At 39.5% G+C, this 25,984-nt stretch overlaps 1 protein-coding gene across 1 annotated transcript in view; it reads left to right on the plus strand.

The window, feature by feature from the left end:
- LOC126236250 (axin) overlaps positions 1–25,984 on the plus strand; it is a 266,422-nt gene that overhangs the window by 215,259 nt on the left and 25,179 nt on the right. Inside the window, 5 exon segments of the mRNA XM_049945400.1 lie at positions 14,967–15,071; positions 15,466–15,607; positions 20,281–20,425; positions 21,137–21,274; positions 25,104–25,295. Coding sequence (XP_049801357.1) covers positions 14,967–15,071; positions 15,466–15,607; positions 20,281–20,425; positions 21,137–21,274; positions 25,104–25,295 — 722 coding nt within the window.

Below are 25,984 nucleotides of genomic sequence, written 5' to 3' on the forward strand. Positions count from 1 at the left end.
GCAAAGGACTTGGAAGAGCAGTTGAATGGAATGGATAGCGTCTTGAAAGAAGGATATAAGATGAACATCAACAAAAGCAAAACGAGGATAATGGAATGTATTTGAATTAAGTCGGGTGATGCCGAGGGAATTAGATTAGGAAATGAGACACTTAAAGTAGTAAAGGAGTTTTGCTATTTGGGGAGCAAAATAACTGATGATGGTCGAAGTAGAGAGGATATAAAATGTAGACTGGCAATGGCAAGGAAAGCATTTCTGAACAAGAGAAATTTGTTAACATCGAATATAGATTTAAGTGTCAGGAAGTCATTTCTGAAAGTATTTGTATGGAGTGTAGCCATGTATGGAAGTGAAACATGGACGGTAAATAGTTTGGACAAGAAGAGAATAGAAGCTTTCGAAATGTGGTGCTACAGAAGAATGGTGAAGATTAGATGGGTAGATCACATAACTAATGAGGAGGTACTGAATAGGATTGGGGAGAAGAGGAGTTTGTGGCACAACTTGACCAGAAGAAGGGATCGGTTGGTAGGACATGTTCTGAGATTTCAAGGGATCACCAATTTAGTATTGGAGGGCAGCGTGGAGGGTAAAAATCGTAGGGGGAGACCAAGAGATGAATACACTAAGCAGATTCAGAAGGATGTAGGTTGCAGTAGGTACTGGGAGATGAAGAAGCTTGCACAGGATAGAGTAGCATGGAGAGCTGCATCAAACCAGTCTCAGGACTGAAGACCACAACAACAACAACAACATAATATTGATGTGTAAATGAACTTATACACATGTCTCCGGTGTAAAACAGTGCAGTGTGTTTATGAATACATTAAAAACACGAGGTGCATCAGAAATTAAGTGGGGTTAAAATTATATTTTTGTGGTCATTGATAACAGTATGCTAGTACAGAAAGCAGATGAGATAACTTTTTAACGTTAGAACAAGGGTAAAAGTACAAAGGGCGCTCAAAAAGTGTTGCACAGTTGTCTGTAATTTTTTTATTTTTTGCAGGAGGAGAATGAAATATTTTGTGAACATACTTGGATCATTTAGCTATACATTGAGCATACTCAATGTAGCCTCCATCAGCTGTGACGCATCTGGCCCAACGTTCTTTCCATGATGTAAATGCACTTTGGTAAAAATCTGGCGATTGACTTTTACACCAATGCTTGATACAGGAAATAAGGTCTTTCTCACTATCAAATGTTTTCCCTTACAGGTGGATCTTCAGACCACCAAAGAGATAAAAATCAGATGGAGCCATGTCCAGACTGTAGGGAGAATGAGGAAATATTTTCCAATCCATTTTCATGGTTTTCTCCTGCATCATAAGGCTGTATGGGGCTTGGCATTGTCATGGTGTTGTCTGATGGGGTGTGACCCTGAAGCTGTGGTCTGTGGGTCTTGATGGCACATCACAGCTTGTTCAATGACAAACAGTGATGGTCCCGGTTAATTGTGGAGCCAGATTCCAAAAAGTCAATGAAAATTACTCCAGAAGGAGGAGGCCATCACCTTTCGGCCTGCTGTTCTTGAAAGTCTTGGTTTCTTCTTCTGAGGGGAACCCAGATGACGCCACTCCATGGATTAGGTTTTGCTCTCAGGTTCGGACAAAAACAACCATGTTTCATCCTGGGTAACAACGCCGTCAAAACACTGTTTCCAGTTTTCAGTAACGGTCTTCATGAGACCCTCGCACACTTTCTTCCTCGTTGTTTTCATTTCTCTTGTCAATAACCTAGGCACCCAAGGTGCACAGATTTTTCTGTACCCTAGTGACTGTACCAGTGATACCACACTACCCAATGACAAACGAGTCATTTCAGCACTCTGTCGTGTCGTACACATCTGTCATTTTGGATGATTTGATCAATGGTCTCCTTATTCATATCACTCACTGCCGCCGATGGTCTACTGCATCATGGATTGTCCGGTAGAGAGAAATCACCTTCTTTAAACCTCTGCAACCACCACTGGATTCTGCTGCAATCCACTGTGTCCTCCCCATAAACAAGGAGCAACTTCCTGTGAATCGATGTGGCAGAGTCATTGCAAGTCTTGAAGAGGAACTCTATCACCATCTGTTGTCACAACCTGACATCTACTTCACGGTTCATTATGGCTCACCTGTAAATAAAAGAAAATACTTTTATATACCAACTTGTAGCTAAATGTTCAAAGTATGTTCGCAAAAAATTTCATTCCCGTCTTGCAAAAAATAAAACAATTAGAGACGACTGTGCAGAATGTTTTGAACACCCTTTGTATAATGCCAAGAGGTCACTATGGAAGGAAATACTAATAGGATACTTCTCCTTCCTTCATGTAACTGTTCATAGAAGATATTATGAAAAGGATAGTTGCTACTCACCACATAATAGAGATGCTGAATCGCATGTAAGCACAACAAAAAAACTGTCAGAAAGTAAGCTTTCAGCCACAACAAGGCCTTCATTGGAAACAGACAAAACACACACACACACACACACACACACACACACACACACACACACACACACACACACAAATGCAACTCGCACACACGTGACCACTGTCTCTGGCTGCTGAGGCCAAACTCAGCCTCAGCAGCCGGAGACTGTGGTCGTGTGTGTGTGTGTGTGTGTGTGTGTGTGTGTGTGTGTTTTCTTTATTTCTAATGAAGACCTTGTTAGTCAAAAGCTGATGTTCTGACAGTCTTTTTGTTGTGCCTATCTACGATTGAGCATGGTGAGCAGCAACTATCCTTTTCATAGTAGTGTCATATTCCGTCCTGAATTTTCCATTGTTTGTTAATAGAAAATACAAGATGTACTGTGAAATTGTATATTTGTGGTACCGCAAGAGTCTTTGTATTTACACTCTGTGCTTGACAGTTGCAGTTTTCCGATGCACCTTGTACGCATGATTCAGTAACAAAGGCAGCTACATGTAGGTGTGTCTAGTTGCTATGCATCACAAGATTTCTTGTCGTCACTGGCTAGAAGTGGCATTTTATACTGTGTTAATGCCATACTTCTCACAACCACTATCATTCTGTATACTTTACATTTTAGATCATGGTGACCATACTATATGTGTTTATGCATGTCACACATTTTTTATGATGTGAGATTGATGCATCCACAACTCTTACGGGTAATCACTATGTTTATGTAAACACTACATCCTGTGTACTTGAATGCCTTTTATGTTATAACATTATTTTTATTATGGTGTGTTATGGTATTAGATGTACATGAAAATTCACCTTACCCAAAAGGTCTATGTAAAGCACAATAAATGGAATGATATCTTTCCTGATTTCTCAAATATGTCACAGCTTGAAAACAGAGAAGATTTTATAGGACTTTGCTTGCTCAGAAAACGAGCAAGCTGGTGCAGTGGTTAGGACACTAGGCTCACATCCAGGAGAATGATCATTTAAATCCCTGTCCAGCCATCCAGATTTAGGTTTTCCGTGATTTCCCTAAATCACTCCAAATGCCAGGATGGTGCCTTCGAAAAAGGCACAGCTGATTTTCTTCCCCATTCTTTTGTGATCTGCTTTGTCTCTAATGATCACACTGTCCATGGGAATCTGAACTCCTATCTTCCTTCCGTGCATAAAGTTGAAGGCCATTAGTCTTTTGTGTTATGTACAACTGTGAAAATAGAAGATACATTTATTTTGCAGAAATGCAAAAGTAGTCCTGGTATTCACAAAGAGACATTATATGTGCACTATTAGGATATTTGCTGCAATAACTTTTACTGCAAACATGTTTTGCAAAATTCTGTTCTGAATATTTTTGAAGAGTTATGGTCCCAGCTCTATATGCCCAATCAAGCACAGTAGTTGTGTTGTACAGGATATGTTACATGAATATCATTTACAATGAACATAAGAAACTACTGTTGGAGACGAAGGGTAGTAATGAGTTGTCTACATGACATAAAACAATGGAGACAGCAAGGAGCTGTATATAATACAAAGATTTGTCATTAGAAACTAAACACTGTATTTAAGGTATGAGAGTATTATTTGGAAAGAAGAATCATCAAATTCCAATCGAATTCCATCCCCCATCCCTGTTCAGTCTTAGATAGTACTCCATATCCAGTGGCCAGGGAATTGAAAAATTCATATTTACAAGTGAAAGCAAATGTAGATGAAAATTATATCTCAAAATGCTGTTTCATAGCAAATTCTGTGCATATGAACTATTTTTTCAGAGGTAGTTCAAAATACCTTTATTGTGAGTGTACAAATATTGAAAAAGAAACCAGTTTGTGTGAACTAGTATTGCACAACATTTAGTGAGGCCCAGTTTGACAAAAGATGGCGAAAGAATACAAAATAAAGAGCACATGTATGCATTAACACGGTTACTTGTCAGTGTGGTCATAAGTTACACTCTGGTGCCACATCAACTCTATATAAGATACATCATGCTTACGGCTACATAGGACTCGACCGTAGGACCTATCCCTGGATCAGAATAACAAAGTGATTGTCAACTGCGTGTGGAAAATGGTGACGACTGCCACTCAATGTTACCCCCATGCCAAAATAGACATGGCAGCAACAGTTGTACAATTCAGAACTGAAGTCCATCAAATGTTTTCTGTTAATCCTTCGGCTGCTGCTGGGTCCGAGCATCCAGCCTGCTGACCAGCTAAGGGGGCAAAGGTATTGCGCGTCTTGCCAGCAGACTGCTGATAGCCCTACGACCACTGCAGGCTTCATCCGTGGTCATTTGTCAGCTCACACCTTTTGTCTTATCCTCCTTATCCCCTTGTCTGTTATCAGAAACAAGAGAGATACCAGTAAACAAAGTATTATTACTACTTTCCGTGGTTTCTTCTTCATTCAAGCCCTCATCTGGTGCACTACCCAATTTGTTTTCATTTGCATTACAATTATGTACAGGACTTTCTACATTTTCTTTGAGCTCTTCAGTTTCTTTGTGGATGTCTCCTCTAATTGATTCTTCACTTTCATTACATAAAAATTCACTCTTAGATTGAGATGAGTGTACATCATCATCTTCCATGTCATTTTTGTTTGGTGCTTTTTGACTAGTTCATGCCAATGTAGAAGGTTTAACAAATTTCAGCACTGGGCTGACCAACTACAGGTCTTCCAACCCCGCCCCCCCCCCCCCCCCCACACACACACACACCCCACCCACCCCCCACCCGTGTTCCGCTTGAAAAATATTGTTTCTTGTTTGTTTATGTATTTTAAACTATGTTTCTGCGAAATAAATAATTTTATCAAAAAAGTTATTTATTTTAGTCAAAAGATCAACTGTTCATCGATAAAAATGAAATAATTATAAAATCTGTTAATTCCTTAAGCATAAACAGTATTTACTTATCAGCACTTAATGACAGTGTGCAAAACAGAGGAAATCTAATTTAGTATGCATGCAATCTCTATTTCAGAGTTAAAGCACAGAATGTTTTGTAGCATTAAAATATTTGTTTGCAATGTTTCGTGCATACAACAGTGGAAAACATTTTATACAGACTTCCCTTGCAATGCTAATTAACATTCGTACTAGTGAAGATGTGATGTGTCTTCATCTTCTGCAATGTTGCCCCAGTTCTCATGTTTTTGTTGCTACTGCAGCTGAATGGGTACTTCTATCCCTCTACCCATCAGAATCAATTTTCCATTATATTTTAGTTATAAGCTCCTTGAGAAATACTTTTCCTTCTTTCTTTTTACCAGTGTTCATTTTACAACTGACATAAATACACAGACATTTAAAAATTAGATCACAGCAAGCGGCCACATGTTTGTTTTGTACCCAACACAATACTTCTTGCACAGATGTTCACACGTGTCCAATCTTCCCTTAGTGGATTTGTAGGAAGACTTTTTTTTACGGGCACTTATGTCTTCATGTATGTTCTCATCACTTTGCTTTGTTTATATAAGAACTAAACAGTCAGATTTCCTCAAAATGTAAAACACTATAAACGCTTATCCTGTAAAACAAAACAAACCTGAACTCAACATCTCTGTATTTATTGGGCAGGCTCTCAGCAGGAATTTCACATTTATTTTTTGTGTAATATCCCAGTAGAGTCAGCATAAAATTGATCAAGGTTCTAGCGAGTGGAACACTGGTATGCCAGCTATAAATGGTTATGTTTCTCCCTGAGATATTTACAGTATAACCCTGCTTTTACATTCCTGGAATTAATGTTTTCCCACCATTTACACCATTTTTTATCGGTCCCGTCAAATTTCCTATGCTCACAATGTTAATTTTCAACCAATTTTGTGTCAACATATTTATAATTTTCCTGCGATTTACGCATTATGAAAAATGTTAGTGGAGAAAAAATGATGCTGGCATGATGTTGACCATCCGGTAGTGTTTACGAATATTACGTGGTTAAGTTTCTTGACACCAGGGGACTCTGCTCAGCAGATTTGAAACTGTTAAACATGTAAAAGTTGGAACAATTCATGCTGTATCTCCTGCCACTGCCAAGCTCTACTTGGCATGGTAGCCAGTGGATGTACCTAGGTTTGTTCGAATGAAGATATCATGACCAATAACAACCATTTCCAAACTGTCTCTATTGTGTAAATGCAGTTTTGTGATTGTTCTGATCATTGTGACACCTTGGTCAAACCATATTTGGTGTGTTGCGGTGTATGGCCGCCACTTGGGACACTAGTTGACACTGTCATTCACTTTGAGTTGCTCAAATGTTTTTAGTGTAAACACAGCGCTGGTTACGTATTTTATTCATGCAGAGCAAAACGTGTTTCTAGAATTTATTCTTGTGGTCAAGTGCAGTATTTACGTAAGTATTTTTTGTGATGTTACACAATCAATCAATGTGAGTGATAGCTTGTGTGTGTGGGGGGGGGTTTCTACATAACTTATGAGGCACAGTACCTGATACCTCAAAAAGACGACTACAGTGCAAGAGAGACAGATTCACACATATTCAAACACCATACAAAATACTTTCATTCATATTTGCACTTGACAACGAGAAAAAGTTCTCGAAACGCATAGTGCTAAGCATGAAAAAATACGTAACTAGTGATGTATTTCATTATTATGTGCCAGGGGGTATCCTGTACGTAACTTTTACAGCTTAAAGCGTTATTCCCATGTTTTACATTTTCTCGCATTTTACACCTTTTTTTTTTTTTTTTTTTTAAGTCCTTTGAAAAGTATTAAAAGTGGGGTTTCTCTATATTACAAGTAACAAGGAGTTAAGAAAATCTGAAAGGCGATTAGACTACCTGAACCAACCATCAGACTGATTTCTTGATGCACCCTGAACGTGTGCAAGTAGAAATTTTTATGCTCTACTGTGGGAACTACCTTCTATTCCAGATTTCTTTAGCACTGCTCCCGAAATGGAATGTGTTACTCATCAATCATCAGATATTCTGTAGGAGAATTTGCTTTCACGTATTTTTTTCTGTAAGTATCACATTAACTTTTTTTTAGCCGTTATCGTGTTCAGCCTCGGAGTAACACCTCACAGATTCATCATCGTCACAATCTGCAAGAATTTTCAGGCATTTTGCATCCCATATGACTCAGAGAAGAAAAAATAGTCCACAAAAAAATCTACATTCATATTTCAAACCCTGATTCAGAGTGGTAGCTGAGGCCCTGGCATAATCCATAACTTCCTTTGTCATTGTTGGAGCATGTGTGTAGTGTTTAGCATGCCGGCATCCAAGTTCATGATGTGTGGAATGCCACTCCATAGTTTCTTTATTTGTGTCCACTAACCCCTTTGCATTCTCTGCCATTTTGTTCAACTTACTTACGTCACTTGCATCTGGAATCCCAAAGATAGCGTTTAATATTCTACCTCCAGCATTTGGCCACCCCTTTTGCTTTCCCAGATTCATGTATAATGACTCCTGTCACGTCCTCCATCAGCTCCTTTTGTTGCCCATATGCCCAAGCAAATTCCTGTGCTTCTTTGAGACTTCTCAGCCTCCCACTACTAACAGCTAATTGTTGTATCCCAGTAAACACTTCCTCCACCCTCCCAATTTCATTTTGCGACTCCCACACATTAAACATCAAACCTAATAACCACCTATGGCTGGATAACACCACATTTGGCTCCCTGGAAAACACAACTCCTTCATCCAGGTGACAATCCTGCAGCATCTTCACTCCATCTCTGGCAAAGGGTACAGTGCCAAAACTAGCATTCTTCTTCTTTGGCCCTTCTCCTACACGTCAACCTGAGGACAAGGACTAATATCACATCCCTGAACAGTATGTGTCGATACACTTACGATAAAACCTACCCCAACACAAACATACAACTTTACCCAAAACAAAGTTAATATCCTATAGTACACATAACAGAAAAATATTCAGAAATCACAAAAATCACACCTCATATCAATTAATTTTTTGGCCTTAACGCTTAGTGAGCCTGAGGTTTCTGGATTGCTTTGTCCTGTTGCACATCCTTCCACTTCTTCTTTTTCTTCTCTCTGCTCGCTTTTACCAATACATCTTGTGGAATTGCGTCTGGTGCATCCCTTGATTGATCATAGACACCCAATGCAAAATTGTTGTCCTCGTCAGCAGCTGTACCTTCCCATTTACCAGTTGCATGGTTTCAATTACTTGGTACAGACCCTGGTATCATGTTACAAACTTCTTCACCTTTTCCATCAAGGTATATGGGTTTCACATCATCATCCATTGACCTACTTCATACTAAAGTAATTTCCCCACCTCTTATACCACCTCTTCCTGCTTCTCCAACAACTAGTATTTGCTCATTGGACCTTTCTCCATTCTTCCCTTACCTTTCTAGCAAGCTCCAATACTCTCTCTCCTTTCCTGCAACCATAGTGATTAATCATATCGAATGGTGACAGCATCATCTCCCCGTACACCACCTCAAATGGTGACAACCCTGTACTAGTGTGTACTTCGGAGTTGCACACACTCACCAGAAAGTATAGATACATATTTCAGTTTGAACGGTGTGAGTTCACATAATAACCAAGCGTCTTTCCCAATTGTTTGATGCACTCATTCCATTCTTCCATTAGCTTGCGGCTGGAGTTGCCGTCTTTAATTTTTTCTCTTTTAGTAACTGACACAACTCTTTCATCAGATCTGACATGAAGTTCATCTCCTGGTCCTTAATTATTGTCTCTGGCACCACATACTCAATATCCACCTATTCACTAATGCTTGTGCGACAGTGACCAACTGTTGGCCCGGTATTGGCTCCATTGTGATGTAACAAGGAAAATAGGCTATTATGGTCAGCACTAAAAAATTATCTGCTGGTGTTCAGTTGAATGGGTCTAACACATCCACCCCAATGAAACTGAACAGTTCTGTTTCTTCTGGCAGCGTCTATAACAATATCTGCCTCTGACTCAAATCCTCTTGTTGTGCACAATCCACACAATTTGTGTTCTATCAGTTAACATCATTATCCTTCCTATCCTCCAATAATTTTCTGCCACTTTCCTATTCATCGCCCAGCATCCCCCATGACCCGATACAATGTGATTGTGCATCTCATGTAACATTTCTAGCTTAAGCTTGTCGGGCACCACCACTCATGGACCCAATTTCCTCTCTCTACGCAATAATCCGTTTTGCTTGCTAAACTGCTGTAGCTTGCCCTATTGGTTCCACTCCTTGTTGGCTCTCTGCACTGCTTGCCATTCCCCATAGTCATGATCTACTGCCTGTATTATAGTTATTTTTCTGTTAAATTCATCCGCATTTCTGTGTTTCTTTCTTGGTTTGTGGTTTACTTTATACTCAAATTCAATGGGTTTTAATTCTGACCTTGTTAATCTACTGCAAGGGTCCTTCAAACCAAGTAACTACATCAAAGCGGCTTGGTCTGTCACTACCTAGGACTTTCTTCCATACAGTAACACCATAAGTATGTCACACTGTGTATTGAGTAAAACATTTCCTTCACTGTTATAGAATAATGCTTCTCCACTGTGTTCAACTGTCTTAATGCATATGCAACAGGATGTTCTTGCCCATTGACTACCTGGCTCAGAACATATCGCAGAGCATGATTCGATGCATCACATGATAATATGAACTACTACTGAAAGTCTAGAAAAGCCCCTGACAAAAGCTGCTTGCCATTCTTCTGACCATACAAACTTAATCTCCCTCTTTAATAAGTGCATAAGGGCCCTGGCACTATCTGCAAACCCCTTCTTGAACTTTCTATAATAATTTGCGAGGCCGAAAAAAGATTGCAATTCCTTGGTTTTTTGTGGAACCAGAAGGTCTTGCACCTTGTGTATTAACCTCAGATCAACCCTCACACTGCCGTTACTAGTGATACGGACCACAAAGTTAACCTCTTCCAGTGCAAAGTGACATTTTTATGTGCTGAGTGTCATAATCGTTTGAACACTTCCCTCAGACATTGCCTCTGCTCATCACTCGAAAAAATGATTCTATCATCAAGATCTACAAGACATTGGCATGGTATGTCCCTTCAGTACTCTATCCAGCAACGATTGGAATGTTGCCATTCTTCAACCCAAAGTGCATCCTTATGTATTGATAGTGTCCCCAAGGTGCTGAAAACACCATTTTCAGTCTGTCTTCCAGAGTGACTTACAACTGATGTGATGTGCTCCTTAATTCCAGTGATGAGAAATATTGGCTTTGCTGTACATTATGTTGTCTCTGTGATATTTGGGATTGATTGGGCTTTTGTTGTAGTTCTACTGTTCAGATGGTGATAATTGCAGCAAAACTGATATTTATGGGAGCCATACATAGGCTTCTTCAGCACGATCACAGTTCTTGCCCTTTGCCCCCCCCCCCCCCCCACTCCACCCAGAAAAAAAAAAAAATCCCAGATGCTAGTAAACGTTTCTATAACTCCTCAGCCATCTGTTGACTTATAAATTCCTCCAAAACTGTTTGCAGCAATTGTGAGGCTCTGTATGGGGTCTGATAACCGGTGCTCCGTTTCCTGTCAGAATCCTGTGTTGTGTTACTTGGCGTAGCAGACAGTGACCATCACAGAAAAAACAAATCTTAAAAATTGTAGGAGGTCCTCCATCTGTGTTCTGTGTCCTATGTGTTTCCCTTCAAGTCTTCGATTGCTCGTGAAATACAGTTCTACAGCATCCTGTGCCTCATCATTGCCAATACCACCTGAATGGCATCATTCTAGCTTCGCTTTTTTGGTGCTAAAATTATTCACATTGACAGGTGCTACTTTTCCTTTGTCCTTCGCTTGTACATGTACAACACTATATTTCACCAAACAACATACCGCATCCAATATTACACATAGTATAACAACTGGTAATTCAGGCTCTAAATTCACCCCTAGTGGCTTCCCGGTGCCTTCTCTCACACAGTCATGCGAATCAAGCCTTAATGTCATTGCTTGCAGTTTGAGTGGATTGTGTTGTCATTAGACATTCCTCACATCAGATCAATATTGACAACTCTTTCCCCTAGTCAGAATGTCTTTTATGTCGAGGTCACTTATGGCACAATGTTGATGGAGAAAATCCAACCCTAGAATCGTGCTGTAGCCCTCACTCATATGAGACCCACTTCTACACATTGCTTAAACTTCGTTGCCTTGCACAAAAAACTTATCCCTACTGACAGCAATGGTCATATATCAGTGTCCCCTACTCCATGTAAATTATGGCATGGTGAGTTCCATTGCCTCCTTCCCACTGACACTCTTGAGGCCACTGACACATGTGGCCCTATGTCCAGCAGAACTTTATATTTCCTACCATCTGTCAACACCCTTTATGGCACTTTCTGCCTCTGCATTTGTTCTCACTGCATTTACTTTTACTGGAAATTCCTTTTGTTGATCAAAAGTATCTGCATTATGCAACACTTCTGTGCACCTCACGAATAACTTTGCTTCTCCTGTCTTGCAATCTGTAGTAACTGCTTATCCGACCAATTCTCTAAGTTAGCTGATAACTTGAAACCTAGAAACACTGCCCAACCTCAGATGCCCTATCAGTAAAGGGCGAAACAAGGTTAGCAATAATCAGATCCACCCCTAATACCTGAGACCTCATCTGAGTTACCAAATCCACTAACAGTTGCAAAGCCTCATCAGTGGCAACACCTTGTGGCTCTGACTTTGCCTCTGCCTCGACCTTACTCATTTTCACAACTCAGAAAAACAAAGAAGAAAAAAAAACTAATACAGTAGAAAGTGTCTGGGTTAAAAAGAGGTGTAAGATAGGGATGTGGTCTTTTGCTCCCTACTTTCAATCTCTACATTGAAGAAGCAATGATGGAAATAAAAGAAAGGTTCAAGAGTGTGATTAAAAGTCAGGGTAAAAGGATATCAGTGTTAAGATTTAATGGTGACTTTGCTCTCCTCAGTGGAGGTGAAGAAAACGGATTGAGAGCAACTCAAAGAAAGACGAAAGTAATGAGAAGTGACAGAAATAAGAACAGCGAGAAACGTAATCAGAATTGGAATCGTGAATCAGATGAAGTTAAGGATTTCTACTACCCATACAGCAAAATACCCACGATGGACAGAGGATAGATGACATAAAAAGCAGATTAGCCCTGGCAAAAAGGGTATTCCTGGACAAGAGAAATCTACTATATCTAACATAAGCCTTAATTTGGGGAAGAAATTTCTGATAAAATACGTTTGGAGCCCAGCATTTTATGGTAGTGAAACATGGACTGCGGGAAAACTGGAGCAGAAGATAATCAAAGCATTTGATGTGTTGTGCTACAGAAGAATGATGATAATTAGGTAGAATAATAAGGTAAGAAATGAGGAAGTTCTCGGCAGAATTGGCAAGGAAAGGAATATATGGGAATCACTGACTAGAGGGAGCTGTAAAGGGTAAAAACTACAGAGTAAGACAGTGGTTGGAATATATCCAACAGATAACTGAGGATATAGGTTGCAAATGCAGCTCTGAGGTGGCAGGCTGCACACACACAGAGAACTGATAGTCGCAGAGTACTCTTATCAGCCTACTTCATCTGTCTGATAGCCACCTAGACTCCTTACAGCGTCCAGCTGCATGCCCAAAACGATTACATGTGTAGTTATTTACTGCTACCAATGCAGCAGAAGGGGCACTGTGCCCAGGAAAATTACACTGAGTACAAGGCACAGGCACCACACACTCATCTCTAGAATTCCCCTTAAACTGTGATAAGTCATGTCCTCTGGTCTTATAATTAAGTCTCCTTAACTTCAATCCCATAACAATCACCATACAAGAGCAAAAGTAGTCTCACTCTCCCTAACAATGATAATGCGGACTGTGGCTTGGAAAATGTGCTGTGGCGGTGGCACCCCTCCACTGTTGATTGCTGCGACGTCTACTCTACTGACACCACTCTATAGCATGCTTGTCACACTGGGGGATAAGTGAATGGTGGTGACAGGCCGTGGGACCCAGGGCATGCACTGTTAACAATTAAAAAGAACTTTTTTGATCTTGATACATGGTTTAACAAGGCAGGCACGTGTCTCTTCGTCGACCCTTCATTAAGGCGACAGTGAGAGTACAAAACGAAGCTTACGAGAAAACTGGAAAAGGAAGGGCAGTGGCAGTTGCTTTGGGGAATTAGGTCAGGGGAAAGAAATGATATTCATGCAATAAAATATATTTTTCTCTTAGCATTTCTATTGTGTCTAAATGTCATAATTCAATGCATTCTAAAAATGGCATTATTTATTTTCAAACCCTTTCTAAATTTGTCGATATTCATACTTATCAGTCATCACAATACAAAACATTCATGTATATATTGTCTCTTAATGTGCAGAATTATTCTTTTGGGTAAACATTTTTTGTAACAGTAATTGAATTTAGACAGGATTGTGAAACTGGAACAATGTTATACTTCCACAATATTGAATAAAACTTTATTTTGAGTCTTAACAATAATCCACAATGCTGTCAACCCTTTAACTGCTGTGAGCAAGTTAACTCGTCATGCTCCGTCACTCCTCAGGTACACAGTCCCGCTTTTGCTGGATTGGTAGCAGTAAATAGCTATGCATGTAATCGTTTTGGGCACATGGCTGGACGCTGTAAGGAGTCCAGGTGGCTCATAATCAGACAGATGAAGTAGGTTGAAAAGTACATGGTTACTCCTGCAGATGAGCCATTTCTGTATCTTGGTGAATAAAAAAGTTTTGATTGTTTATCATACAACATATGTGCCATTTGCTACAAACTGTAAAACAACACATTTGGATATCTTGAACTGCTTATGAAATATGATGATTGCTATGACCACATGATTCGCGAAGCACAGGGATGGAAATGGGCATGTCACATGGGGCCATCCGTCAGATGTAAAAATCAGTAACTCGTGGATGAAATCAGATACTGTTCCGCCCTCAGTTTTAAATAAAATTTCAATATTTTATCTAAATTTCATACACTGCAGTGTATGAGCTAAAATCAACCATACGTAAAGTTTGCACAATACATTTTTAACTATTTTACTTAATTTGTTTGCACCATGGTAACTGCGATGAACAGCGAAAAGAAATTCAGTTCTTTATCAAGCAAAGATATCAGACTTAAAGATTCGCAAAAATCAAATTTTTTTCACCTAACAGTTTTCTTAAAATCAGTATTTTATAGCGGTGGCAACACTGTCTCTCAGCACAGGTTGCAGTATTTGGTGAGCAGTGCAGCCATAACAAGGCAACGCTCAGCACAGAATGCAGAGAGCACATGTGTAGCATCAAAAAGTTAAACTCTGTATGCTCTATCTTATACCACCACCACCACCACCACCACCACCACCACCACCCAGTATGATCCTTCTCCACAAAGGTTTAAAAGGAAGGTGTTACTGATAATGCAGGCTCTAGTATTTCGATTTTCTGTGTTTTCCAAAGCAATTGTATTTATTGATAATGCAGGCTCTAGTATCTTGATTTCCTGTGTTTTCAAAAGCATGCTACATTTTTTTTTCAGGGTGCACTTGGAGCATCTGTTCCTGGGTATGTTCATGGAATACCCCACCCTTACCAGAGTCATACACGGGCTTCATATAGTCAGCGGCACCCACGCAAAGAGAAGGTACAACATTTTAGATGTATAAATAACTTAAAACATAATAATAAATAGTTAAAAGATCGGTAAATTGAATTGCTCATTGAATCAATGGCGTAATTAACCAGGTTTTCTCAATTTACAACTTAATGTTGAACTCTTATAATTTATTATGCAGGTCTTCAGTGCATGCCATATTGCAATCTTTGCTCAGTATTTATTGTTTGTATTGTTATTTGACTGTGCATCATTGCTGATAGATTATTTTAAAATCAAAGGAAGATAAATCAAAACTGTACATTCACAAAGATTCAATTTTCAGCATAATGTTAACAGTGAGTCTGAAGCTATAATAGCTATAATTAATTTTGGTGGTAACTCAGAGAGAATGAATAGTGTCATTTGTTACTTTATTTTTCAGGATGTGTTTTCCACATTTTCATCTGACTCTGGCAACGTTCATGACTTCCAGGAAGGTTCAGAGTACAAACATCATATGCCTAAGAGCAAATCAATGCCGGATTACCAGGAAGCACAAAAGCAGGAGGTTTTCACTGTTAGTGGTGAGTGAATAAATTCATCAAGTGTATTCGTACAAATAGCAAATGTGTGTGTGTGTGTGTGTGTGTGTGTAAAGGTGGCTGGGGGGGATTTGTGTGAAATGAACTTATACTACAGATTAGGAATATCATGAACAACCCAGTTATTTGGAATAGAGCTTTTTTTGTGACCTCTGAATTTGAGATGTCTGCTGTGAAGCTTTCATCATTCAGTTAGTAAGTAAGTCCACAAAATAATCACCCATGGTTGGTTCAGGATTGTGACTAAGTTACCCACCAGCCACTTCCTAGAAAGGTTTGTGGGCTGTGTGTTAGGTGAACATGTAGGGTAGAGAAACAACATTCCTTGAAGAAAGCATGCACAGTCATTACCAAAGACTCATGATCTTACTGAAATGAGAAGTTACATTAAAAGTAGCAATACCTCAAACCTCAAACTTTTGTTTTGTCGTGATTTCTGTTCAGTGTGCCCTCGATATGTAGGATATGGGATTGCAAATTATTTCCTGTGGTATCTCAGACCACCGCTCTCGATGTTTCTCTGCTGTGGTACAATAGAATGCATACTGTCTAATAACTTTGTTAGCGTGTGACACATATGTGGCAATTACTTAGTTGTGAAACTGTTCCAAAAACACTGCATTATGCCACCCAGCACACCAGTAGTGGTGTGCATGTGCTCATTACAATCTGGCGTATTTGGGTGATTATGCAAACGAAAGGCTTTGCGGGTTGAGAGGAGATTATCTATACCAGTAGATAAGAATGTTATGTCAGCTGAGGTAGAAAGCAAGACTTCATACAGAATGATTTGGATACAAATAAGTTGGACCTGGATTGGAGTTATTGTATCTTTTTGTCAGTCACCAGACTCGGCATGAGAAGTAACTGATAACTTCAAAGAAAACTTTTGTTCCTTTGTGTGCATGTATTCAAATCATGTTATAATCATCCCATAGTTGTTTGGGAAAATTACAAAACATTTCTAACTCTTTTCTCTGAAAATTATCTAAAACAGATGGTTCAGCACCCTACTCATGTGGAGATTAGCTGGAATTTTTGACAAAAACCAGACACAATCTCTATGAACATGTTGAGATAGAGACTGGGATCAGTGGTCACTATAGCATTTGTACTAGCATTGTGCACCAAGGTACAAAAGGTTTGAAAAGTGCACAGTAAAGTCTACATGGATAGGTTCCAGGGTAGTGTAATAGGACTGTTGTGTGGGTGACTTAGCTGCTAATATTAATTAAATTCTCAGATTTTTCACAGGTGATACTGTAACATATGAGGAAATTCTGTCTGATAAAAATTGTTGTAATATCCAGTTAGATTTCAACAAAGTGACAGCCTGGAATAAGACTGGCAACTTTCTCTTAATGTAAAGAAATGCAAAGTTGTTCACTTCATGAAACATAACAACATGAGTAAGTCATTAAAACATTTGAGAATAAGGATGTACAGAGATATGAAACTGGTCAACCATATAGCCTCAATTGTAACTAATGCAAACGGCAGTTTACAAATCATTTATAGAATACTGGGAAAGTGCAGTTTGTCACCAGAGTTTGCACTCAGAACATACATATTGCTCATCTGTAACAGTGTTCTCACATCATACAGGAGACACTGAGCCAGTATAGAGAGGGTGGTATGAATCGACACATGCTTCTTTGGCTATTGAGGTAATGTAACAAATTTAGATTAATCTTAATTTGCAGGCACTTGAAGAAAGATACCATACGTCTCAAGAGAAAATGCTTAGAAAATGTCAAGAACTGTCTTTCAGAACAGAAATTATAAATATTGTTCAGACCATGTTTGTCTAACCCATAGAGAACGTGCATTTAAAGGTAGGCAAATAAGACACTTCTGCAAAAGTGTACAAGCAGTCATTCTTACAATGCAACATCAGTGAGTGAAATAGGGAGAAACCTTATGATATGGTTCAATAAAGGGGAACCACTAGTACGCATTTCAGTGATTTGCAAAGTATATATGTAGAAACAGATTGTACAGTTGTCCCAGACAAGGTATTGGCCAAGCCAGTGTCAAGCCAATATTGTGAATGAAGCTATTCAGTCCAGTACACCTGTAAAGTTACGACGATTCTAGTTCCATGCTGTGATCACGTTGCATGGTCCAGTATCAAAAATTAGTCATTCTGATTTGTTGTTCTTACTCACTTGTGCTACTATTGCTTACTTTGACATCACACTTGTTTGGTAGCTCTTTATTAATTGTCCATAGCATATAGCTGACCCATCCAATCATTCAGAAGACGGTTCTAGCGGGTCCATGTGGAATAGTATACATCTAGTTCACTGCTAGAAAAGTCATGCAATAGTGTGTAACGTATTTTGTCTCCAAGATTATTAGAACCCACATAAATGTTTACAAGATACAAAATCAACAATAGTGGCACGTGCTGTAACAACTGAATATACTTGGAATGGTGACTTCCATTTAAGTGAAAATATTTGTTCTGAAAAAGTATGCTCAAAATTAAAGAGGAAACCTTACCACTTAAATGGCTAAGGCTAAAAGCTGGGGAACAGCTTGTGTTGTTGGCTAATGAGCAACAGTTAAATTCTGCTATTTATGAAGGTCTTATCACGTTGCAATAAAATGTGCCTACACAATTAAGTTACAGAACTTTGTCGTATTCTTTCATGTATGCTGAAGATGTGTTTGTCATTATTGGTCATGGAATATTCCTCTGAGAAAAATCAATGCTCTGCATCATGCCAGAAGTAGGAAGGCTTAGCAACAATTGTGAGAATTCTTGCAAAGCCAAGGAAAGGCGACATGAATTCCTCCTTTGTAAATAATTTAAATGAACTGAAAATTCTCAAACATATTCACTGATGACCAGGTCGTGATAGTGGGATACAAAGGCAGTTCCAGTTACATGTACAGGAAACTACACAAAGAATACTCAGAATGGAGACTGACAGGAAAAACACAAAAGAAATAATACATGGTAGATAGAGACTGTATGGATGTAGGATTCTGCAAAATTAAAACTGTCTGTTCATTTAAATACTTTCATGTCACTTTTATAACAAATGGGAAGAACCACACAAGACATCACAAAACAGGGCAAGGAAAAATATTAATTGGCCAGCTCAGTTCCTTGCAATGCAGTAACAAAATTACAGAGAGAATGAAGGCCTTCCTGCAAAGTTCAGTTGTAGAGAGTATCGCCACATGTGATGCTGAAATATGAGAGCTAACCAGGAAGGAGAAAAATAAATTGATGTTCCTTGAGATGGATTTTTGAGGAAGAAGTTGACAGATATGACAATACGGGAAATTATAGAAGAATGACGCTACTCAGTTGCATGAATTCAATGGCCCTTCAGAAAGAAAACTGGACAGGTAGTAAACTATGGAGGTGAAAAGCAGGAGACAATGACCAGTGCGTGTGTGCGTGCATGCATGCGTGTGCGCACGCGCGCGCGTCGAATTATGGAAAGTCTTTTATACTCACGTAAAGGATCCATGCATTCCTCAAGACGTATATAGTTGAAGTACAGTGTAGGCATTGCATTATCCTGCTGGAATATGCACTTCGGTACCTTGGGCATGATGATAATAGTGTGTATAGTTGCCACCTACTGGTAAACATTCAGTCTCTCTTCAGCAATTTCAAAATCAGTTCTTTTGCCATATCTGATAGCTCCCCAGATCATGATTCCGGAAGTTGGAGAGATCTGGGTCTTAAGAATTGCAGTTTCCTGTCACTTTTCACTAAATTGCCTATGGACAGGTACCTGCTGATTTGACTGTCACAAATAGAAGTCAGACTCATTGCAAAACACTAAAGAATGTCACTAAATGTCCCAGCTGAATCTGGCTCTGCACCATGCAAGTATCTCTTGTCTTTGGAGTGGTGACAACAGTAAATGACTTGTCGCAGTGTGATCTTCTTGTGATGTAGTCCTCTTGCCACACTGTTATCCTGAATATATATCTCATCACCGCACATTCTGAAGACATTGCACCACAGCCAAATGTCTGTGTGATCTGCTGATATAATGGTCCCATATCCATCAAATCAGTGACCCAGTGATAAAAGCTGCACATGCATGTTCTCTGAGCATGCTGTGTTGTGATCTCCAACTATGAATTTCCAGTAAAATATTTCACAAGCATGGAATTATGGAAGTATCAGTTTGGTAGCTTTTGTTCAAGGTGTTTATGGTGTGATATTTTCCATTTCTATCTGTCTACGACAACAAATATGTAAAATTGTAAATAAGTCAGTCTTGCTAATAACCAGCTGTAATAATAATATCTTTGCTATTTTTGGGAAAGAAAGTGGATGTATTACAAAATTTTTGTTTAATGTTTTTGTCAGAATTTGTTCACATCCTGTCTTTCACAAATTTGCAGTGTCTTGGAATAAGTGTGGTCTGACTTCTACTAGTTGATGGTACTTAAACAGCTTTCACTAAGCTTTATCTTAACATCAGCTGCAACTCTCAAAGTTTTATGATTGTGTCATTGTATTTGATGTTATCTTTCGACATGCCAGTTCCTTTTCAGAAGTTTCCATACCAAGCAACCTTCAAATGATCATTTGTACCATAGTGTAATAGCTGTTATGTGGGAGAGTGAAATGGTACTGGTGAGGAACATTTTGATTGTATGTTGTGTGTATTCAACAGGACACGATGCCAGGTTCCGTCAGAGTAGAGATCCCTGCCGCAGGTCTAGTAGTAAGAAGACCCTTACAGATCTGACAGATAGTGGAGTAAGCGTTGTGTCAGATACAATACCAATTGCTGTTCCTAGTACTCAGTGCAAAGACAGGTAAGTTCTAATATGACATTTAGTTATTTATCTGGTTAACACAAATCTGTATTTGTTATTTACCGCATCACTTGACAATCTTGTTTTAGGTCTGTGTTAATAACTTATGAGCTTCTCATTTTATCTGTAGTATTTTTTGTGTCCTTAACATAGTATAAAAAAGGACCATCCCCTCAGCACTTGTCTAGTGTTAAATTTGAGAAATTTCTCACTTAAGAAGAATTGTTTAGTGAGTTTACCAAGTGAAGAATAGAGTCATAGTGTAATTTTATTGTCATGAGTGTGATTGAAAATTTCTTTAATAGTAGTGGAATTATAAAATAGTTGGAAGGAGGAACAGTTGCTTCAGTTCTACAATATTGGACACATGATTTAGTCAGAAACGGTAATGGATCAACAACTGAGATCAGATTTTTTAGGGCACTGATAAGATTAAAGTTACATTAAAAGGTGTTATAAGCACAAATTACAACAAAAATTAAGAGGCTGAGAGTGAGCACAATTGTAAACACAGAATTGTAGAAGAATTGGGTGTAGAACAGAATGGAGAAATAGTGTTAATGTTCCAGAATTCCAAGATTATTAGTCCAGAATGTTAAAGAATCACAGAATTTAAAAATGTTTATGATGAACTAGGTATAGCTTTTTTGCCATGTAACTCTGTAAAACAATATACAGCATTAATGATAGTATACAAGTTCATGTTTGTAGCAGGGTGCTGTCATGGTTGATGGAGAGTGAAAAGCAAGTATCCAGCGTGTCACATACGCATAGTGAACGTGAGGCTCTTTCTTCAAAACATCGTTTAAGAACAAGTGCAACAAGTGCCACATCACCAATCGCTAGTCGGTGAGTATAGCTGGATAAGTTCTTCTGGGCATCTCACCCAACAAGTTACAGATAAATGCATATACACAATAAAATCCCTTTTTAATGAATCTCTGGGGACTCCAATATTTTTTTCCTTAAAAAGTTTTCCTTAAATGGGAGTTTTGCCCGAGGACACAGGAGTAACCCAGAATCATTATGCGACCATGTTTAGGTGATCTGATCGCTATTTAATTTCAAAATTAACAATATCTGTTGCTACAAATTACACACACACACACACACACACACACACTGCTATACAAAACTTAACCCTTTGACCACTATGCGCAACACTTGCGGTCGCGCCTCGTGTGCTGCATTGTCGCACTGCTCGCCATGTGCTGGGTGCTGAATATTTCTGGTGCGCTCGCCATGCACAATGCTTCCAACAGGCTCACTGTTTCATGGCTTTCTATTTTGTTCTGGTCTTTGGACTGGCTTTGCAAGAATTGGGAGTATTTTATTTACGGTATTTACACTTAATTTTCGTGTGAGGTGCATTTTTATTATAATGTATATACAAATAAATACGTTTAAAATAGTGATATAGTAATACGTTTTCTCAAAACAAGGTTTAACAGCTTTTTATTACTGAAATTGTGTGTGATAAATTTTGAAGCCTGGATAAGCACAGAGAGTTACACACACATAAAAGACGGTTGTAATTGGCAAGCTTTTGGAGGCATGGGCTCCTCCAGGCAGAAGGATTGAAGGGGAAGGAAGAGGGGTGAAGGAAAAGGACTGTAGAGGTCTAGGAAAAGGTGTAAACTTTGGGAAAGTTACCCCAAACCACGGTTCAGGGGAGACTTAATCGTAGGGGATGAGAAGGAAAGACTGATTGTTGGGGACTGCATCAGGTGAGATTTGAAAACCTGAGAGCTTAAAGGTGGAAGACAGGGTAATTTGCAGACATAGATTACTGCTTAAACATCATGCACGAGTTAATGAGAGTGAAAAGCTAAGTGCATTGTACGTAACAGATGTGGGGAGGGTGGCTGTGAGAAATGGAGGGGAAGATAATGAAAGGTGTAAGAAACAAAAAGGGGTGGAGCAAAGAGTAGTTACTGTGAAGAAATGCTGATACGGGAGAAAGTAACGTAAATTAAGGCCAGGTTGGAAGCGAGAGTTCTGAGATACTGGTGTCGGGGGGAAGAATCTAGATGGCGCATGTGGTGCAACAGGTGCCGAGGTCATGAATGTCATGTTCTAGAGCATGCCAGTACACACCCTCTGCCTATTCCCGCTTCAGGCAAATGCCGGGATGGTTCCTTTGAAAGGGCACGGCCGATTTCCTTCCTCCATCCTTCCCTCACCCGAGCGTGCGCTCCGTCTCTAATGACCTCGTTGTCGACGGGACGTTAAACACTAATCTCCTCCTCCTCCTCTGCCTATGCCCATTCATCCTAATAGATAATTTGGTGGTAATCATGCCAATGTAGAAGACCAAATAGTGTTTACATAACAGCTGGTATATGACGTCGTATCGCAGGTGGTTCTCCCTTTGATGGTATATGTTTTGCCAGTTACAGGGCTGTTATAGGTGGTGGTAGGAGGGTGCTTAGGGCAAGTCTTGCAGTGGGGACAGTCACAGGGGTAGGAACCATATGGAGACAGTCACAGGGGTAGGAACCATAGGGATGGAGATGGGTGCAGAAGGAGCATAGGGTCTGACAAGAATATTGCAGATATTGGGAAGGTGACTAAAAGCTATTCTAGGTGTGGTGGGCAAGCAAAGTAATGGGAGCAAACTGAAATAATATTTTACAAGAAACAGAATGGTTAACCTGTACTTATAGTAAAACTCCTTTTTAACAAATCACTGGTGACAAATATTTTTTTTCCTTAAATGGGGTGTAGTGGAAGGAACGACTCAGAATCATAATTCATGCTTGTCTGCATGTTGTAAAAGCTTTGTAATTAAAAACTCACCAATATTCTGCTACAGATTTAAACACACACACTTTTTGCAGAACATGTTATGTATGTATGTATTTACTTATTTATTTTGCTCGGTAAGAGTTGTTTGTCTTGTCCTTTCTGCGTATTGTAGTGACAGTAGTTGTTATGCCATTTGGTTGATTTTTGAATTGGTTGTTCCATATTAAAAGAGGAATAGTAGTTCCTTATGATAGCAATTCCTTGCACAGCTGTTGCAAAATTTTGAGCAACAGCCTCCTCCTCTTTTTCATCATTGTCACCATAATCTCACAATGTTCCATCATTAGCACTTCACACATCTCACTCACATTCATCTTGGATATGGAAGTAATAATGTCATAATCACAAGAAAAAATTTCTAGAATGTCACATTTTATGAACCTCTTTGATTTTACTCCATTCCTGTGGAACAGGAACAGCCTTTGCAAAACAATATAACCTATCATACTGTGTTGCACAATCCAAGGAAGCATCATACATAGGCATAATCTGTAGAACAAATTTCCCATCCTTTAGTGTGGAGCAAGTTCTCACTTCCATCACTAAACAGAATAGCGCAGTCATTTTTTCTTTACCTCTTTTATACCACTGGCATTTATTCCACTTAACAGAATGTGTTTTCACATAAAGCAAATTGTAAAGACACCAATTTCATCTGTATTAAAAGTGTCTCTGGGCACTTTCTACATCCACAGTCTCTCTCTCTCTCTCTCTCTCTCTCTCTCTCTCTCTCTCTCTCTCTACTGACACTCTGAAATGAGAAATTATGTTTTTTTTTTTATGGTCTAATCAGCCATTCGACGCACTGAAATTTTCAACACTGATCTTCAGGGTGATTTCCCGAGCCCTCTCTTGCAGCATGTTTCCACTTACAGGGACACTTTCCCACTTAAAACATTGACATATGAATGTTCTTGCTTTTTCGTCCAGAGGAATCACTAGCTTCGGCATTAAACAATGCTTCCTTTGTTTTTGAGAATGCCACACAATGAAGATGGCACTATATTGTAATTCTTCGCTTTTATATTATGATTGTCTTCAACAGTGTGGTTGATGTCAGTTCTCACAGAATCATAAGATTTCTATGTTTGCAGCCCATAACTCCACAAAAATAAAACTGGTAAATTAGACAATAACAAAGACAACGCTTCAAGTCTCGTGCTTCGCAACTCGGTGAGTGGGACATCAGATCATGTGACCAGGGTCACATTGTAGGCAGGAGGGAAATCAATTTCGATATCCCCACAATGGAATTCAATCTGGAAACACATCAATCAGAAGAATAGATTATTTTGACTGCCGTCACACAACACAGACTTGTGAAATTGGAAGAAACCAGAAACTTGTTTGGCGGGTTCATGAAAAGTGGGGAGTCATAGCATTGTTTTTAGGGGAGTGTGAAACTGACAGGAATATTCATTAAAAACAGGTTCTGTTAATTTGGGTTTTACTGCACCTTTATGAGGTGAAAGTCCAAGTGCTTGTTTAAAAAAAAAAAAAAAAATTTACAAGTTGAAAAAAAACTGTGTTTAACATTTGGAACTTCAGTGTTCTAACCTAAGGGACAAACAGGGGTACATTTGGGTCTCCCTGGAAGGAACATAAAAATTCTAAAAGCTAGTTTTTTCTATTATGAATTGTCTGTACGCGAATACTTGCAATTCTGCCTTCTGAAGGTATGTGATGGCCAACAATTCTGTCCTATTGTAATTTTTTGGTTTTATGATTTGATTTTCCTTTTAATTAAATAATATTTTACCCTTAAAGTGAGATTACAGATAGAATGAAAAGAGAGGGGGGGGGGGGGGGGGGGAGATAGAAAGAGAATGAATGCTATGTGTGCTTGAGTATGTTAATCATTCTGTTGCAGGCATAGTCGTAAGCCAGTTCAGATGGTGTTCAGTGAATCGAGATCTGGGTCACTGGAACGAACGGGTCCTGCACAGCCATTTGTTGCTGATCCATGTATGCCGCCCCTCTCGCTACCTCACACTGCAACTCAGTTGGAAGAGGCACGTCGTCGCTTAGAAGAAGAAGCACGTGCAAAGGCCGGCCGCCAAAGGTAAGAACGAATGTTCTGTCATCCACTCGAAGGTTGGTTGGGATACAACAATGCTGTATGGGCATGGTGCTAATGGAGTTAGGTATACCACTGCCTTCCTGGGAACTTTGAACTTACTTATCCAATTAGTTATAAGGTACCTTTAGTCAAAAGTGTACTCTGAACCATGATGCAGACTCTGCATTATTGAAATTAAGCACATTTTACCCAAAAGTGATAAGTGACAGGACAAAAAAAAATTGTAGCACTGGTCAGTAATTGAACCCGAAAACTTTGAACTTGTAATCTGGCACTTCACCACTGAGCCACCAAGCTACACTAAATGTTATTTAACACACATGAAATTTGCCCAACAACAAAAAAGAAATTTTTTAATTTTAAAAATGTTGCTTCATTCTAATCACTAACATCAGTCAGCATCTCTCCATCTCCCCTCTCCATATCCCCCTACCCCTCTCCCCCTACCCCTCTCCCCTACCCCTCTCCCCTACCCCTCTCCCCCTACCCTCTCCCCTACCCCTCTCCCCTACCCCTCTCCCCTACCCCTCTCCCCCTACCCTCTCCCCTACCCCTCTCCCCTACCCTCCTCCCCTACCCCTCTCCCCTGCCCCTACTCTCTCCCCCTACTCCTCTCCCCCCTACTCCTCTCCCCCCTACTCCTCTCCCCCCTACTCCTCTCCCCCCTACTC

This window comes from Schistocerca nitens, chromosome 2, assembly GCF_023898315.1.
Source record: "Schistocerca nitens isolate TAMUIC-IGC-003100 chromosome 2, iqSchNite1.1, whole genome shotgun sequence".
In the NCBI taxonomy this organism is placed as follows: Eukaryota; Metazoa; Arthropoda; class Insecta; order Orthoptera; family Acrididae; genus Schistocerca; species Schistocerca nitens.